Below are 19,267 nucleotides of genomic sequence, written 5' to 3'. Positions count from 1 at the left end.
CTAGTGGATAATAATTAGCAGAGGATCTCCCCAGTAGTCCGGTGTTGTTTTAAACCGAAAGGGATATAAATATATGAAGCGAGGGGAGAGAAATGGTCAACTGATTTGTGCAACTTGTGTATTTATTAGAAGTTTCTCCAGTCGGACATCTCACCCCCTTCCCCACCTTCGCATCCTCAGCATACTGCTCAGCATCCCGGAAGTTGAGCATCGTTTGCTCTTTCAGGAAGAGACGCATCATCGTCAGAGCTTTGTCAACAACTGGGATAGTGGCAAAAACATCGGCCTGCCCGGCAGAATTTCCCTCATTTTTTTTTCAAGTGGAATTCATATGAAAAAGGGTACTCTTTCGATTTCAAGTTAAATTGACGCATGTACTGTTCGTGTCTTGTGTCAGCGAGCTAGCTGACCGACGAGGATCATATCCAGTTAGCTAGTGACTTGACACGACATGGCCTGTTCACGAGCTAACGTTAGCCGTCTCGCCACCGCAAATGAGATTATCCTCCGAGTAGCCGAGGTAGCTAATTGTACGCAGCATAGCTGTACGTGAGCTGTTTCGCTACATAAAGTGTTTGTCACCGTGGCCGTTATGGTGCGTTAGCCGGTTAGCTGAAGTGAGCATATGTTGTGACTTGGTCAGTTTTTTACTGCGTGCTGGTTTGAATGGAAATGTAGGACAGGGAGAGGTTTGTTGTTATTAGCTTTATTCTCACCCAGCTACACATCCACACCTGCTCCTCCTCGACTACCACCACTAGAAGCTCAGTTTGGGCAGTTAAAAGTCAAGTGTAAGGCAATTAGTCACAGGTGGATATGCTGTGTATATTGTGTGGCTTCCAATACCCTTTATTACATCAGCGAGGTATTCAATTTGGTGAAAGAAGTAACATTTACCGAGAGGGATGCTATCATTTCTAATCTATTTTATTTTAAAAACTGGTCAAAATTGATGCCGCAGAGATTTTCAATCATGTGTGTCAGGCTCCAAACACCCCGGATGCTATAAGTCCTCTAATTCAATGTTCACATCACACATTCACAGCCCAAGGCTCTGACTCGCCACCCATCACCACCTTTGACCTGACTAAGCTTCTCCAGAGCAACAGAGGACACATTATACTTCTACTCAATTGACTTTGATGAAGAAAATCCCTCTTAAGTGAAAGTACATCATCACACTGTAATATCCCACACTAAAATTCTCCATTGGAGGTAAAACTTTAATTAAAATATCGTACATTTACTCGTCTGTTTCAAACCGCTTTACAAAGCTCTTGAGTTAAGGTTTTTCCCTAAGATAGCGCCTCTTCGCAGGCTCTGTGTCATTTTAGGACACTGTTGCATGTGTGATGGCACTAAAAATGAAACAAAAGTGTTCTTTGTGCAGCAAATGTCATAGATAACATGAAATATTGTAACACGATTGGCTGGTTTTGCTCTTTAAGACGGAGACTAAGGTCCTGTGGTTATTTTAAGTTAAGTCAGATCAATTATGCCGCCCAAAATCACAAAGTGCCTCAAAGGGCTTTATTATCTGTTCGGCACATGACACCCTCTACCCTTAGACCCTTGTGTTTAAATAGGAATATAGTAAATACCCCTGCCAGAATTGGGTATGGTTTGTCGGAACCCATTCTAGAGATATTGTCATCGAAAGCACCTCAGTGTGGGTGTGTTTCCTTCACTCTACTTTGATACTCAATGATTACTGTACTCTGCTCTTTTGTCTTGCAGGCAAATGAAGTGACCAACAGGATACAATGTCATCGTTCCAGGTGGTGGACTCGTCGCCGGGCAGCAGCGTCAGCGTCATGGAAACGTCCAACTTTGCCCACGTCATCTTCCAGAACGTGGGGAAGAGTTTCCTGCCCCAGGCGCCCCTAGAGTGTTGCTACACCCTGACCTCTTACATCACTCCCCACCCCAAAGACTGGGTGGGCATCTTCAAGGTACATCACACACCCCACATGCTTCAAAGACATTGTCAAACATAATCAATTAAGGAGCAGGCTTTTTTTGATGAATCTGAATCATTTATAAATTGGAAGTGTTCCCGGCCCATTACATAAGTGTTTATTCGATGGATTATGTGTTAGGGTTTTATTAATTGGCCATAGGTTTGCAGCTGGCACGTTAACACATACATCCGCTTTGGCACTAATGGTTCATGTCTTCGCTTCATGCCTCAATCTCTGAACACAAGCTTTGGTGTGGTTGTTCTGCATGCGGAAAGAGGAAGAGTGTACATGGTGGGCTGGTTGCAGTAGGTCTCCCTGGGGGGCAAACATTTGGTGCTCTTTATGGACCATTCTGATTCTTGTTAGGACCTACAGCCCCCCCCCCCCCCCCCCCCCCCCCCCCACTTCACTTGTTCACTCCACTCGGTCTTTCCATCAGTCTTCTCTCTGCTTCCTGCTAACCAACCTCCCACTCCGCTCTTTTATCAAGGCCATCAAATCTCACACATAATTAACAGGAAATGTGAACTAGGAAACTTAATGTCTCGTAAAGTCAAAAGACAAACATTTTATTGTTGTTTAAGAACTGACTTCAAATCCACCAGCTCAATTAAAAAGGAATAAAGATGCTGTGTTTATATGGAAAAAAGTCAATTGGAAAATTTAATTGTTGTAATCCCCGCTAATGAAACCTGTTTGATGGTGCCTCATGTCAGAGAACAAGCAGACCGCGCTTCTTTAATCCTTTTGACGTACATGTCTGTCTTTTTGTGAGTTCATAGATATTTATCTATTTCATTCTACAACAACTTGTCCGTGTCTATTCATCTATCTATAATTGTATTTATCATTTCCTCTTTTTGACAGTGAGCTATGTATCAAGAGATCACTATTTCTGTGTGCGAATAAATCTTACGTTTTGGCTTGCAGCTTGTCAGGATGTTTGGGAAGTGTAATGCAAAATCAACTGGTTGGTGGATGGTGAAAAATTGATTGATTACTTTTGGCTTTCCCACTGAGCGCTGACGATCAGCATTGATGACATTCTTTCATGTGAGCCTTTCGCCTCCCAGAGGCAATACCTTTGTGCAGGAATGACTCAGGGAGAGAGCATTTTCTTGCTCATCTATAGGCGTTACCTGTTTCACAGAGAGAGAGAGACTGAGCAAGAAAGCTGACTCTCTATGAGGATGACTCAGGCTGCACAGAAAGGCACTGTTCATTTGAGTTGTGCACAGACACCCCCTAGTGGCTGAAAGTGTTTGCAGTACAATAATAAAGATCCTGGTACAACAGAACTTGCTTCTAGACGTTGGTGTACTCAAACAGTACTCATGTGCAGTGTATCCACTGTAAACACCAACAGTGTACACTCTCATCAAACTAGGGCAATTTTGTTTTGTTTTCCAGCATGCTGATTAAATCTTCCACTGATGATAAATTGAACGTATTTGTTTCCCAGTTAAAGCTCTGTTTAGTATAGTTTGAGATTTTGAAACGCATGCACACACAAACACGACTCCCTGAAAAGCCCTGTGGAGGATTTTGGTTGTGGCATGTTTGTTGGGTCGGCAGGGAGAAACCCGTTGTGTGAGTGTATAATTTAAGTGTCATCGTGCTGTTCCCTCACACCTTTGCTGAGTGATTGATCGCTGCTTTGCCTGTGATTATTTTATAACATCACTCCCGTGTTGGAATGCCACACCATACCTAACGAAATGTCAGTCAAATCTTCACTCTGCAATTAGCAAAATTATTTATGTTCTTTCTTAAGCAAACACACGTGAGCTCACAAGCAAAACTTGGCAGGTGTCCGTCGCAGCCTAACCTCTCACTGAGATACTGTTGGATGTGGAAAAGAATGTTCTTGGCCTGGGTTTCCGTGCTAACAATTACCATTTGTTTGCAATAGCATTATACTGAAAGTAATGGTTTGATAAGGCACACACTGCAATTATGTATTATGCAATGGCATTAATGTACCAAACATTTTGACAAATGTTTTGAATAGGTCTGTTGATTTATTGTTGCCATTAACATTTCTCTCTGCTTTCTCTGTATTGGGCTATTTTTATTTCTCTTTGTTTTGTTACTGAAATTAACGGATGCATTGTTGTACGTTTAAGTAATTACCTGCAGAAATATTTGAACCTGGTAAAAAAAAAAAAATGGAATCCCTCCCAGTTTTCTGCGCATCATATAATTTACAGTTTGCCATTGTCAACCAACTGCCTACACAAAATTATATGATTGCTATGTGGCAGCTGTCCAAAGTAGACTAAACTTTCTCTTGCGCCACTTTGTCCGCATTGCTAAAATGTAAAAAAAACGTCCCATAGAGCCACAGGTGGTTGTGTTACCCGCAGCTGAAGTGCAGTTATGTAATGTCGCAAACATGTATCGCATATGTGAGTTGAAACGAGGTGTGTGTGTGTGCGTGAGCGGCCCAGACGGGGAGAGTGTGCGGTCGTGCACGACAGATTTACGACGCAGGACCTGAGTTATGATGTTCACAACTTCCTTTCATCATCTGTCACCTCACAACACATGAAATCCACGGAATTACATCTCCCTTGCCATTTTGTGTAAAATTTTCACCTCCCCCCCCTCCTTCTCATTTCCACGTGGGTTGTTCCCTGCCGTCTCATGAGTCTGCGCATGTGTGTACATGCACGCAAAGCTACATACACCCCTGCCTTTCTGCCCCATTCTCACACCTTCACTGCCTCTTTTTTTGTGAGCCCAAATGGGGAAGGAGAGAAGAGGGAGGAGGAGGTGTGTGGGAGAATGAGGGGGCATGGTTTTAAATGTTTCCATTCTTGCATTGAACCTTGTCTGTAATTCCCCATCATTTCTTCATTCAGTGCATTTTTGAAAATCTAATGATGGTAAATTTTGGATTTTTTCCCAACATAGTATACATTTACACTCTCCAGTTGGCACTATTTTTTGTTGTAGATCAACATTTTTGTTGTTTACATCCTTAGGTGGGTTGGAGCACTGCCAGAGATTACTACACCTTCCTTTGGTCTCCTATGCCCGAAGACTACGAACCAGGAAGTACTGTGCATAGGACTGTGGTGTTTCAAGGTACACACACACACACACACACACACACACTATGCAAACCACTATAGAGACCAAGGATATACAGACCTAGGATATTCCAAAGTAACTCCTCCATTTTACGGCACATATAAAAACCAGCACTTTGATTTAATAAGGGAACACAACCGCAAACGGCGGCCCGGGACCTGAGCACCACTCAAACCACACACACACACACACGCACACACACACACACAGGTTGAGGACCTGCAAACTGGTTTTACTGGGCCTGGAACGGTCAGATATTACACAGTGAAAATATGAGAGCGTGCTGTGGTGTGTCAGAAGTCAGTTAAACCGGTTGGCTGCCGGATGTTCTGTACTTGCTCCTCCGTCCCAGAGAACCAGGCCGAATATGTGAATGATGCCTCCAGTGAGCTCTCAGTGTAGCAATGCTGGGCTTGAAACATAAACAAATATAAATGATGTATCGCTTGTGGAAATATTGGATGTTTTTGGATAAATTTGCCTGCTGCCGGGCTGTGTGAAAGCGACAGTGTAATATCTTGACTCCATTTTGAGGCAGAACAGTTGTAGATAGTGTAGAAATGTTTTGACCAGATGTACTTTAAATACTACCTGACTAGATGAAATAACTGAATATTAAGACAAATGAAAAACAAAACGAGACACACACTCTCTTATGTCTTTGTAGGTTATTATGTTCCTAAATCTGATGGAGAGTTCTACCAGTTTTGTTATGTCACACATGTTGGTGACATCAGAGGAGCCAGTACACCCTTCCAGTTCAGGTCAGCCACACCCACAGAAGAACTTCTGACTGTTACCGAGGACGACAGCAACTCAGACATACTGGTCGTCACCACTAAGACTGGCCTTCTAGAGGTATGCTACACGAGATAAAAATGTTTATTCTTCTGTCCTCCATCTTTTCGGCCCCCATTAAAGGGTCCTACAGGAAGGTGCTAGATCATTACCAGATCCAGAGATTCTGTTCTGTACCTGATTGTGACCTCTGACCTCAATGTGTTGAGTGAATCCTCCTTTTGGATAATTAAACCATTAAGTTAATGTCCTTCTAGACGGCTATAATAGATACATCACATCACAATACAACACAAATAGAATTTTATATCAAACTCTGATAACATTTTTTTGGTGATTTCAAAATTACACTAACTTTCCCAAACATGGGGCATTAAAAATACAAGTGTCTTGAACACCAACATCTTCAATAATAATAATAAATGGAATTTATATAGTGGGTACCATTCTCACCTTCTTTGTCTTTACCCTTAACTTGCCTCGGGCCTGGCAGCATGTTGAGGAGGCCCAGCAGGAGCGCAGGGAGCTGCTGAAGGCCATGCGTCTCCTTCAGGAGGAGAAGCAGCAGCTGCAGGAGGAGCAGAAACGACTGGCCAGGGAGAGGGAGCAGGAGAGGGAGACGTGCTGCCTGCTGCGCACGCACAACCAGGTTAGAGAGAGCGATGGCAGAAAGTCACACACAACGCACCCTAACCCTAACCCTAACCCTATATATGCAGCAGATATAGTTGTGCAGTGCATTCATTTCATTAAAGGTTTGATATTACGAATCATAATATACCTTTGCAACAACTCTAGTAGCCTGTTATTTTACAAGTCGTATAAACTTGCATGTGACACAAACACGGCAGTGTAATCTGAGGTCAAAGATTTTTATTTCTATATGCCTGTTCAAATAAATTCTGTTCCACCACTCCTTAAAAAGCAGGTGATCATCAGCATCTAGTTAACAGAAATAGATCCGAAAAGTAGCGCTCGAAAAAACTAAATTGATATTGATTTGTGAGTTAAAAGAATAAAAAAAAACACATTATTTCAATAAGTGTGTTTGCACATGTGTGTAGGTGTGTAGGAGGTGTGTACATAGAGGGACAGGCTCTATTTGCACATGTGTGCGGAGCCGGTTCCTCACCAGTGATCACAGGTCTGCAAACTTCAAAGGTCCGAATTTATGAATAATCTGTGACCATGTTTGAGAGACACACAAAGAGTGTGTGTGTGTGTGTGTGTGTGTGTGTGTGTGTGTGTGTGTGTGTGTGTGTGTGTGCGCGCCAGTCTTTCTCTCCCTCTTTAACGACCTGACTCAGTGGGCCAGAACGGAATTGGGACGCTGTTTTCTTGGGCATCTGGCGTCAGGGACGATGCCATCGCAACCACAGAGTGAACAAACATGACGTCAAACACACAAACACACACACACACATACACGCTCATACGCATGCACAAAGTGCCCCCCCCCCTCCCCCCCTTGCTCTCACACTCACATTCAGGTTCCATACCACAGGGCCCCTCTAATGTGCATTCACACAAGCGCACACACGCACACACACAAACACAAACACACTCATTATGCCACCCGCTTGCAAACCCTTTTAGTCTGTGTGTGGAATGAGAGGAGGGTAGTCCGCAAAACCGCCTGCCTGAAAAAAGAGCCCTGCCCAGCCTCAGGGACAAACACCACTCAGTCACGCGATTCAGTGGCCACTGCTTTCTCACTGTCTATTTTCTCCGTGTCTGACTGTCTGTTCTTGTCTTTCTTTCTTCCAATTTTCAATAGTCTTCATTTTGGAGTTGGTTTCCTGGCATTAATAAATAGGAATTATTTCTGCTCAAGCAACAAAAACACATTTGGGAACATGAATCAGAAGTTCAACACATCTTTTTTCAAGTCTTACCTCGATTTCATTCTATCTTTATATCATTTCTTCCTCTGTTCATTCACTCGCCGGGATGAGTCAGATTTCAGTCTATTTTATGAGTTGCTTATTTGATAAGCAGTATCTTGGCGCACGCACCTAAAAACCGTCAACCCAAAGGAAACTAAATGAGAGCAGAGAGGGGGTGGCAGAAGGAGGGAGAGGTGAAACACTGAACTTTGCCAAGAGATTTGGGAGTCTGAATCTAGTCTCTTATCGCCCCCTAGTGCTGCTCCTCAGTCTCGGCTCAGAGTGAGAGCAGGCTGCTTTGAGTTAGTCCGCTGCTCTTTTTTACGAAGGACAAAATCGCCATAAATTACGTGGTAATACACACACGCACACACTGTTATTACCGTGCTGCTTTCCATTCAACAGGCATGTCCATCTGTAGATATACGACTTGTGTGAGTAGGTGTGTGTCTCTTTTGTAGAGCTTTTTACAGTAGGTGCGTTAGCTCATGCCACGCTGATGAAAATATCTCCAGTTTAACATGAAAACATAAGTACATATTTTGTGGCTGCTAATTTTACGAGTACACTTTTTATAAGGTCTTTATGCACTGCTAAAGTGCTTCCCAAACGCCAGCCGTAAAAATCATACAGTAATCTACGCAGAGCCAAGCCCGGAGGCAGACAGGCCTGAGAATGCATTGGTGTGTGCATGTGCACACTGTCTGTTTTGGATTGATGGCTGTGCTATCAGTCTGTCTCCGTATGCCCTTCAATGCGAGGCTTTGTGTCCGTCTTTCTGTTACTGTGTTGTGTGTGTGTGTGTGTGTGTGTGTGTGTGTGTGTGTGTGTGTGTGTGTGTGTGTGTGTGTGTGTGTTCGCACAACATACAGAAAGGAAGGTGTGTGCAGAGGAATGTTGTTCTGTCACAACCAATATTAGCTATGGATGATTTAACGTCCTTCCCTGCTGATTAGAAGCAAGTTCAAACAAGGCATTTCCACAGCGGTAACGCCAAATGGACAAAACAAAACATGTATGATCTGTTGTGCTCCACCAGGAATTCATTTTTTAAGATAGTCACCGATAGTAGACCGGTTGTCCCGCCTGCTCTCGCCACATACTGTTATCGTTCAAGAATGACGAGTGTGTGTGTTCTGTGTCCATCAAAAGGCTCATGTCAGTCATAATTTGTAACTGGTGATTTGTGCTAAGATAAGACTTTACTGATCCCCCGAGGGGAAATTCAAATGTCAGAGCTGTACTAGAAAAAGGCTTTAGACCCGGGGAACAGAAGGGGAACTATTTAAAATGCAGAAGTACATTTTAAAAACCTGATTGAAACAAAACTTAAAAGCTGATATATGCATTATTAGATATATACATTTTGTCAAATATAAATGTGCAAAAAATATTGTCCAGTAGCGCAAATCTAAAGCACTTTAAATAAAAGCTGAACATTATAACCTTCATGAGGGCAGGACTTACATATAACAAGCATACAACATATTCAACAAACTATAAATGCAACATGACGGTCCATCTCTGTACATCTCTTCAAAAAATTTAAGTTCTGCCTAAATTCCTAACTTTGCTCAGCATTGATTCGCACCTGCCAAGGTCAGCCTGCTGATCCTGCTGCTGTGATTGGCTGGAGCGCCTGTCGCTGATCCCCAGCTGCCTCTGTGTCCCTTAGGATCTGCTGCGGTCATCGCAGGGCCTGTCAGAGGAGAGGGAGGATGTGAGGAGGAGGCTGTCGGAGGCCACAGACCGGGTCCGCCAGCTGGAGGAGGACCTGCTGGGAGTCACCCAGAGAGGCCTGCAGAAGGAGACGGAGCTCGATTGGTGAGTGGAGGATGTTAACACATGACCATCAATCATCCAAACCTATCCATTTCTTGTGAGCTCGTGAAGTTGAATTAACTGTGAAGATTTCCTCGCATGCTTTCTGCTTCCTCAGCATCTTAAAAAAAAACTCAAAAATAATGATCAAATTGAATCACCTGTGTACATATAGTACCTTTAGAAAGGTCTTTGTTGTCCACTTGGTTACAAAACAGTTGCATGAATGGCACTGAAGGGAGAATTAGAGCAATACTATGCTGTTGGTGGATTCGTTTTGGAGTGTGAAAGCTGCACAAAACTTATTTTCATAATTTGATGTCACAGTCTGCGTGACCGTCTGAAGAAGCTGGCGGCAGAGAGAGACGGTCTGGAGAGCCAGCTGAAGAACGAGAAGGATGAAAGGGACCTTTACAAGGTGTGAGAACACTCTTCTGGCTAAATGTAAAGGCGCACCCTGGCTATCAAAGCCTGTGTAGTTCTGTCTTTATTCTCATTTTTTCTCTCATGCGTAGGCCCACCTGCGCAGCACCGAGCTGGAGAACACTAAGCTGAGCGCAGAGCTGCAGATGCTGAAGGCAGTGGAGCTGAACCGGGAGGTGACCATCGCCCAGTTCCAAGAGGAGCTGGACAGGCTTAGGCTCTGCGTTGCCCAACGGGACAGCCTGGAGAAAGAGCTGCTGGCACACAAGGCTGACAAGGTAGCAGTGGTTGTACCTGTGTGTGTGTGTCTGTATCTAAAATCAATGAATCTATATAAACGTATGAGTTCCCTTTACGTGTCTTTAGGCAGATCTGGCCCGTGTGCGTGAGCAGCTCCGCCAGGCAGAAGAGCAGCTCCAGGCATCCCGGCAGCAGGCCTCCCTGCTGGCCTCGGAGCTCCGCGACTCAGCCAGCGCCCGTGACCACACCATGACCGAGCTGTACCGCGCACGCCTGGAAGCCGACAAGCTCCGTGCCAGTCTAGCCGACGCTCAGGCCGAGTGCCAACGCATGGAGAGCCAGCTAGACCGCATGAGGAGCACCGCACAGAAGGAAGTGGTCAGTGTCCGACTGCTGTATCGTTATCTTTCGCTTTCCATGTTGCGATAGGCCAGGACTGAGGGAGTGCTGAAGCGAGTTTTTCAGAACGTCCACTTTATTTCCTTCTGTCCCAGGGCGTCGGGACCTGTGGAGAGGTGACACCCAGCATGATGGTGGTGTCGGAAGCGGAAGCCGAACTGCAGAGAGAGGTGGAGGAGCTGAAGCTGCGCCTCCACATGGCTGCCGAGCACTACAAGGAGAAGTACCGGGAGTGTCAGCGCCTCCGCAGGCAGGTGGCCAAACTGAACACAACTGAGTCACAGGGAGTGAGTACTGTACGGTCAAACTCTCACAAGTCAGGTTATGCCTCAAGCAGCAGCAATTATATGTTGTTGATACATTGTTGGTGTTGTGTGTGTATTTTTGCAGGAGCCAAAGAGAAATGCATCCACTGAGACAACACAGGAGCCGCTGACCCCGAGTCCAGAGTCGGCGACAGCAGGTACGCACGCGTTCAAGTGCAACAGCATATGCATGTTGTTATATTCTTTACAATAATGGGAAAACAAGTGTGCAAAATATATGAATCCAGAAACAAAACTAGTTTAGAACAGTCTCTATAGATGATTTCATTACTCCATACTTGACTTCGTCTCATGGATAACTGCCCAAACATGCACAGGTTGACACCATGCCAACGGAATATACATATTTGTATGTTTGACCAAGAGCTTCAACTTGATGTGCATCAATGTTTAAATATCCTGAGAGAAATTAATTGACTTTGACTTTTATTTGTTCTTTGTTTTTTTTTCTTTTTGTCTTTAGAAATAATGAAAAGGTAGAAATACAAGACTAACAGAATCTCAAACCAACAGTAAAGCATTGCAATCGCATGGCATGAAGAAAAGCTAGTCCGTGGTGTGACTCACTCTTGCTTGACTGGACAAAACCTTTTCTCTGACTATGCTATTACCATCTCTCTCTTCACATAGGCAAACTGCAATCTTAAAATTACAAGTCGATGCAGATTCTCTGGAAATTTTCTGAAAATCTTTCTTTGAAATGTAGGAAGTACGTAAATGTAGATGAGCCTGGGTGGCGGATAGTGATTACACCGAAAAATGTTAATTACAGTGTTTTTTCCAATAAAAAGAAAAAAATGATTGTAGTGACATATCCACAATTATCACTCATAGTTGAGCATTAATTCCCAAATCATAGACTGTCCTCCTGACGTTGTATCCCCTTTGTTCTGCTCTTACTTTGTGTGCTTTTACAGTGAATATAGCGACTGCAATCCTACAAGAAGCCACACAAATGACAATCACTGCAGAACTTAGTAACAGGGACTCCACACACGCCGATGCATACCTTAGCACAGAAAGGGAAGAAATGCAGAAAGAGGAAATGCTAAAGGAGACCTCTGTGGTGGAGGCTGAGGAAGAAGCAGACCAAGGGGAGGACGGAGAGAAAGAAGAAGAAAAAGAGGAGGAGAAGGAGAGCCTGCCAGAGGAGAGCCTGAGGATGACGAGCTGGGTGGAGGTGGAGAACGAGAGACAGAGCGCTGAAGAGAACAGCGAGGCAGAAACGGCAGGGAAGGCCGAGGAAGGGAGGGATGTCGCGGAGCACGAGGTGCTCCTGGAGGTGGAGGGGAGGAGCATTTGGGAGGCGGAGAAGGCGCAGACGCGCTCGGTGGAGGAGGAGCTGGCGATGATGGAGGAGAAGTGGAAGCAGCAGTGTGCCATCAACGAGACGCTCAAACAGCGGCTGGCCAACGAGGAGGAAAGATTCAGAGTAAGACACGCAGACGCATGTATGTGGGACCGGTACACTACCAAAGGTCAGAGGTCATGTACAAGCCCTTAAGAAAGGCAGTCCATGGAGATGGGCAATTGTGAAAGTCATTATCGTCATTGCTCACACACAGTGACACTGTTTTTAATGCACTAGAGTGATCTATAATCCTCTCACAAGTCAGTATCTCAGTCCATTTACTTTCAAACAATCATCATCAAGTTGACTGTTACCCAACTTATTATTACATAGTTAATTTGTCCTGTATTTAACTTTAATCTTTGACATATTTCTGACTCATTTTATATAGATTTTTTTTATGTAAACAAAAAAACAATAGTGATGAATGCAGTGTTCTGAGTGTCCTTTTTGTTGGCACTTTGGGACTTACTTATAGTATTTTCATGATTGATTAACCAACAATTATTTTATTTAAACGTAGTCCATTTAGTCCATACAATGTCACAGAATAGGTATTACAATTTACAACAATTTAAAAAGCATCTCACATTTAAGATGCTGGAACAAGCTTCTTTTTTTTGGCATAATTTTGTAAATCACTTGAACAATTAATTATTAATATCTTTCTATTTGCATAGATGAAAGTGATAGTTCCAACACTGTACAGTATATTCTAATAAAGCATAAAAACTAAGAGAGAAATCCTTTAAAAATATCCCACTGCCGACTCGAGGAGAGGATATAGCTGGTGGCACTTGGATCGATGAATTAATTGTTGTGTTAACCGACTTATAAATAGCAACAATTACACTTGTTCACAGAGAAGCAATTGTTCATAACAGTTTAAATTTGCGTGCAACAGTAACCGGACCAACCGGGTTACTCCATGCCACACATGAACAAATGTGTGTGTGCGTGTGTGTGTTTTAATACGAGCACTCGGGCTTGTTGCGTCTTTGAGAGCCTGTTGCATTTTGCGTGCGAATGTCTTGCCAAAGTACCTACTGGCATTTAATCTCTTTGAGTGAGTGTGTGTTTATCGACGCTGTAAATAAGGCTCTCCTCTGTCTTTGATAGAGTCTCCTGTCTGAGGCGAGTGCCCCGGGGCCCCGAGCCGCTCTTAATGGCCCCGGAGACTGACAAGAGAGGCAGCCGCAGAGCGCCATGCTTTACGGCTGTTTACATCAGCCACCCAGAGGATGGACCAAGGGAGAGGAATAGAGGGGGGGGCAAAGGGAGGGAGGCGGCACAGAAATACGCGGCTGCAGAATCCCTTCACCTAAACTTAACCTTTTAATGCCGCGCAGTAAATTCATGAAAGAGGAGGAGAGCGAGAGAGGACAAAAGGAGATGAAAGGGAATGACGAGGGGAAAGCCGAAAGAAGCAAACAGAATTTAAGAGTGAGAAAAAAAAACCTGACTGACATGGAGCAGAAAGAGAAACTGCGGGAGAGGAGGGGATTTGGAAAATTTGTGATGGGAAGGGAAGAAAGAAGAGGAGGCAACTGGCCATGTAAACTATCCCACAGGGTCAGTCCTCTCAGAAAGTGAGGGATTTACTACGATCCCCCGGTCTGCTCGCGTCTGTCCTGCATACAGCCCGTGGTTCTGTGGCTTTAACTGTGTATTTTACAGTAAGCACCACATATTTGACTCCGCTCCAGGTTAAATAAAACTCAACGGACCAAATATTTTGTCCACTTGCTTGCCTGTGTGTGAAGGGAAACGGGACGTGTCAGTGATATTAAAGTGAAGATGCGTCCTTTCCATTAACTCACCATTTATGCCGGTTTGGTATTTTTGGAGCTCAATCGGTCAATGTACAAATACTTAATACAACAGAATTACAAACGCTCCTTAGTTCCAGTTATTCAATTGTGAATATTTACTGCACTTCTTTGTCTTGTGTGTTTAAGACTGTTGGCCAGAAACAAGATATTTGAAGATGTTGCCTTGGGCTCTGGGACATTTTATAGACTTAACAATTAAGAATGAATTAGTCTATAAAATAATGGAGGGATTATAACTTATGAAAGTAATTCTTTGTTGCTGCCTTAGTTATATAAGTATTCCACCTCGGCCCCACCTGTCTATTATGAGCAGGAAGGAGTTTCAATAATTGCCCGTGTGCCTTTCTATGGCATGCATATAAAACGACACAAGGTTATATCTTCTGTTACAATGTTCTTTCTTTTTCACTAATCAGACAGTTTTATTATGCTTGGGGGGCATTTATGCCTTCATTAGATAGTTGACTGGTGAGAGAGAGATGGGGAATGATGCAACAAAGTTCATAGGCCTCAGGCGAGTGGTTGGTGCCTTGAAGACGCATTGAAATGTGTCAATGGTTCATTCATATAAAAAGTCAAAATGTTGATAATTCTGACATTTTTTGTTGTTAAATCATTCTGTGCTGCTTTTTTTATGAACTCTAGTCTGATGTTACTATGGTTTTTATTTTTATTTTATTTTTTATTTCGTCTGTAGGTGCACATGGCAGAGCGAGCCAGCGAGGTGACAGAGCTGAAGCGAAACCTGGCCCAGGCCCTCAGAGACAAGGAGCAACTCCAGGAGGTAAAGCAGCAACACCAAGTACACACTACACAGGGGTTCAATTCAGACTTAAAGATGTCCACTTTCTAAAATATCCCCTACGTCTATCGAATTAAATTAGCAGCACACGTCCTGATTATACCTATTTTAGTTCTAAACAACATTTTGACTCAGCTCTATGAACAAGTATCTGCACATGAATGCAGGTTATTTAAAAATGTAAAAATTCAGAGAATGCATTTCAACCGATGCGATCCACGTCTCTTTGCTCTCGACACGGATTGTTTACCTGCATGTAACCAAAGCCCGCTCAACGTGATTGGTCAATACACCTCAGACAACGCACAAAAACTAGAATGCTTTCATATGGAGCTATCTGTTTAAAGAGATTATTGCCGTTTTAAGTGGACGCGGTTCTGAACTCACTTCTGTAGCTTTCCTTTCCCTTCTCCATCCTTTCCACTATTCTCTAATTAATACATCTATACTCTTCTCTCGCCCATCGCTACAGTGCCATTAGACAGTGCAAATGCCACCTGACGTGTCTGTTTCACCTTCCCAACCCTGGTTTAAATGTTAAACCTGATAGCGGTGCACTAATGAAGTCATCAACAGAGGAGGTCGGCGGGGGAATAGCGAGAGGAGGGAGGGGAAGTAAAAGCGGGAGAGGGCGAGTGCCTCTCTCTGCAAAGCCAGAGCAGAGGGAGCCAGAGTCTGACACCCATTACAGTAATGAGTAGGATACTAATGCTCTTGCTTCAGATATAATCACAAAGGGCAGAAACAATGTAGAAGGGAAACTTAACTCTGAGCTGGAAATCCTTCCTCTCAGTGTGCTTCCAACAGTGGAACAGTGACTGGATTACTTTCTTCTCTGCTGTCTCTTCAAACAGATCATGTTGTGTTTACACATTCAGCAACAAGAAATCAAAAAAATATAGCAGGAATACAGGAGAGAAAAAATGCTCAGTATGAAAAGGTAAAGTGTCTGTTTGCCCCCCAGGAGCTGCAGCGGTTCGTGTCCAGGCAGAGGGAGCAGGAAGCTGGTGTTCAGGGTGCCGAGATCAGGCAGCCCATGATGCTGCGCTACCCCCTGCCATACCCACAGGACCCTTCTCCTCCTCCCCTGGTTCCACACAGGCCTGCTGAGTTGCAGTACGGCAACCCCTACTCCACCGACACCACAAGAGGTTGGAGGAGGTCCAACTTTGATGAATCTTTCATGTTCTCTTTCACTCCTCCAGTCATATTTTGATGGTATTTGGTCTCCACGTGTTGTTGTTTTTCTAGACCGGGTGGATGTCTCGCTGTCTCCAGAGCACATGTTGCGTCCTCCGCCCGAAGCCCCACCCTGCGCCCCTCCCTGCGCACCCCCAATCACACCCCCGAGTCCAGGCCCCGATGCACCGGGCTGGGAGCAAGAGGTGGTCTGCATACAGCCGTCCCGCAGCACGAGCCCCCCTGAGAGCCTGGAGCCTCCGACAGAGGAGCCACGGAATGTAAGTGCACACAAACAGGCATACGGGATGGAAACTCGCTTTTCTCGTTTTCTGTCTGCGCTCTGCGAAAATAGAATTCACAATTACGAATTTTGTATGCAAGTTACAGTACCATAATTCATCTCAGCATAATGTGATCTCACTATAGTGGTAGGTCCTTGTATGGAAATGTACATATTTTACAAGTCCCCAGCCTTTGCCTTCCTGCCCTCACGTTGTGTTTTCAGCATCCAAAGAATTGCCGTCACTGTCTCTCTTTATGTCTCTGGAGCGCTCCTCCTCACTCAATGAAGGGAATAGTAGCTTGCTCTTAAAAGATGAAGCTATGAACTCATTTGCATAGCGCTCTAATTAGCGTCACTCCTTCAGCGCTCAAGAGAGACGAAGATAACAAGGGCTTGGAGAGTAATTAGGTTTGTGTGTGTGTGTGTGTGTGTGGGGGGGGGGGGTATAATCCGACAAACACAGTTGCTTAACATTATATCTTTTTGTTGTTTGGAAGCAAACTGAATGGAGGCTTGTGAGAAAGACTTGCTCTTTAATTAGTTACATAACAGCACATATTGTGGTTTAGTTATTTGATAGCTCTTCCCATTTTCTCCTATTTTTTTTTTTTTTTTTTGTATTATTTTAGTAAGTATCTTCGAAGGTCGCTTTGCGAAAGGATGACCTTCATTTTCCATTCTTTTTTGTCGTATATCATAGGCTGCTGACGGGGCTCAGCCATCCTGTGAGCATCAGTCCAGTAGACATAGAGAAGCCAGGGGCAGCTTCTGCTTTGACTCCAGGTAGTGTGCCTACCCACACACATAAAAAATACACACACACACATATATATATATATATACCGGTATATATATCTAGCTAGCTGTTGCAAAAGTGAGCATTCATTTGGAGTGAGGGCTGAAACTGTCATTGAAGAATTTTCTATTTAAGGATTGTAGGATATAAAAGTCATAGTCTGATTTTTACCGAATTAGAGAATAAGTCGGTGTACACTAGAAGAACCAAACCGACACCTCTCCTTTTCTTCCTCCAGTAGCGTTCACAAGCGCTGCCCGTTATGCGAGGTGATCTTCCCGCCCCACTTCGAGCAGCGCAGCTTCGAGCAGCACGTGGAGAGCCACTGGAAGGTCTGCCCCGTCTGCTCGGAGCAGTTTCCTCTCAACTGTCAGCAGCAGCTCTTCGAGAGGCACGTCCTCACGCACTTTGACGGCCACGTGCTCAACTTCGACCAGATCGAATGATGGGTGTAAAGGGCGTAACCAGAATTCTGACATACCGTATGGGTAAATGTGTGTCGTCAGCTATTAGTTCATTTTGATTGGGTCAAGTTGTCTTGTTAATATACAATCATTAGCACTTTTTTTTTTGCAATATTAACGAAGGTAAGAAAGAATGTAGTCCAGGAAACAGAGGTTGTCCTGCGGCGGGTATTCCACCGAGGTGTTTTATTAAGTAGGGTAGCTTTCACCTTAATACACCATGGGTAAGAGGATCATTAACACTCGGAATAAGTGCCATGGTCCTTTACTTTTGTTTCATTTTATGCTCATCTTTCTGCTTTGAGGGACTAAAGCAGCATTGGTAGTGCATGCATTTATTCTGTGTTCAAAAGTACAAAAATACAGCAGTTCAAGCTAAAAGGATGAATTGTAACATGAGCTTGAACCAGGGCTTTGAAGAGAAAGCATTTTAGTCCGTCGCTGTCCCGTTCGTTCACTACCCGAAATATTACTTACAAAGAGTAGGATCCTCGTGTGATAAAGCAGCCAAGAGATCTTCATCTTTAATTGTCCACGTGATTCAAAGCTCGGAAAGGAAGACGGGATATTACATTTTTGTGTGTGTAAATGCAGAGTGAGATCTGAGTATGTGATGTCTTCAAAAGTCATCTGAGTGTGTATATTTAATTGAAGAGCGGTGTGGTGGAGAATGTTTTTTTTTTTTTTACTTTAACGGGAAGCGATCTATGATTTCTCCCAAAACGACAGTACTACTGTACGTGTAAAACATCAGATGGTTTAAACAAAAACAGCACTACGTTCTCATGTATCTGCACTAAATAAGGCTTTATTCTGAATGTACTGTACATATGAAAATAAGTATAAGTTGTGGAGAGACCTGTGAATTACCTTTGTCACCCTGCCTCCCCTCATTGTTACTTACTTCATGTTTTAGTGATGAAAGAATGGCGGACCGTTTTCCTTTGGTCGGTTGATAAGACTGGGCTGGTCTCTTTGTTTTATTGGAGATACTGTCACATTTTAGGCAAACGGACTGCAGGACACAAAGTTAGACACTTTTATTGTAATATACTTCCACGTTTTAAAGTTGGTACTGTGAAGAAAAAACAAGTCATTGCTTTGTGTGCAGGTCTAAATTATGAGTGAGTGTCATTTATATGTGTCTCGACATCGCCGCTTGTCTATTTTCTGTCATTACGAAGTGACCCCTGACAGTGTTGTATTCAGGCTTTAAAAATTGCACATGCCCAGTAATCACAAGGCAAATGTGTGTGTACATGTCATGTGTCCGACGTGGCCCCTTTTCACGTGAGAATGTCAGGACGGCGGTTTAGGTGGTGCCAAGATCTTTATGAATAAAGTAAGCTTGTCATAATGCATTTAACTGGAATGTTGTCTTCGTTCTTTTTGGGCTGGACGTGGGAAGAAATAACCACCAGATCACTCCGGGCTACAGAGCTTTTTTTTAACTTTATTTTTACAGTTTTTTTTTTTCAGTCATTTCCTGTTTACATTTAAGCAGCCTCACTTTTATATAGAAAGACAGTTTGACATCATTTACAAGTCACTCTGCTCAGAACCTGTTGTCCCCCATACAAAAAGGAAACATTGGTCTCCACGTTACA

General features: G+C 43.7%; 1 protein-coding gene across 2 annotated transcripts; it reads left to right on the top strand.

Moving 5' to 3' along the window:
- Positions 1 to 186: 186 nt before the first annotated feature.
- tax1bp1a (Tax1 (human T-cell leukemia virus type I) binding protein 1a) lies at positions 187 to 19,042 on the top strand. Of its 2 annotated transcripts, none has more exons than XM_084031883.1 (17): positions 187 to 341; positions 1,738 to 1,952; positions 4,949 to 5,051; positions 5,725 to 5,915; positions 6,349 to 6,504; positions 9,417 to 9,565; positions 9,890 to 9,980; positions 10,078 to 10,263; positions 10,352 to 10,603; positions 10,720 to 10,911; positions 11,015 to 11,087; positions 11,868 to 12,382; positions 14,831 to 14,917; positions 15,900 to 16,086; positions 16,187 to 16,395; positions 17,101 to 17,183; positions 17,438 to 19,042. In XM_084031883.1, exons 2-17 carry the CDS (start codon positions 1,764 to 1,766, stop codon positions 17,640 to 17,642), a joined length of 2,868 nt encoding a protein of 955 aa, XP_083888009.1. In that variant the 5' UTR covers positions 187 to 341; positions 1,738 to 1,763; the 3' UTR covers positions 17,643 to 19,042. The 2 variants fall into 2 exon arrangements, with proteins under 2 accessions (XP_083888009.1, XP_083888008.1); XM_084031882.1 differs by having other exon boundaries at positions 17,435 to 19,042.
- Positions 19,043 to 19,267: the final 225 nt, after the last annotated feature.

Source organism: Eutrigla gurnardus (assembly GCF_963514095.1).
Source record: "Eutrigla gurnardus genome assembly, chromosome: 17".
In the NCBI taxonomy this organism is placed as follows: Eukaryota; Metazoa; Chordata; class Actinopteri; order Perciformes; family Triglidae; genus Eutrigla; species Eutrigla gurnardus.
The sequence above is the reverse complement of the archived record's forward strand: the minus strand, read 5'-3'. Positions and strand labels throughout refer to the sequence as shown.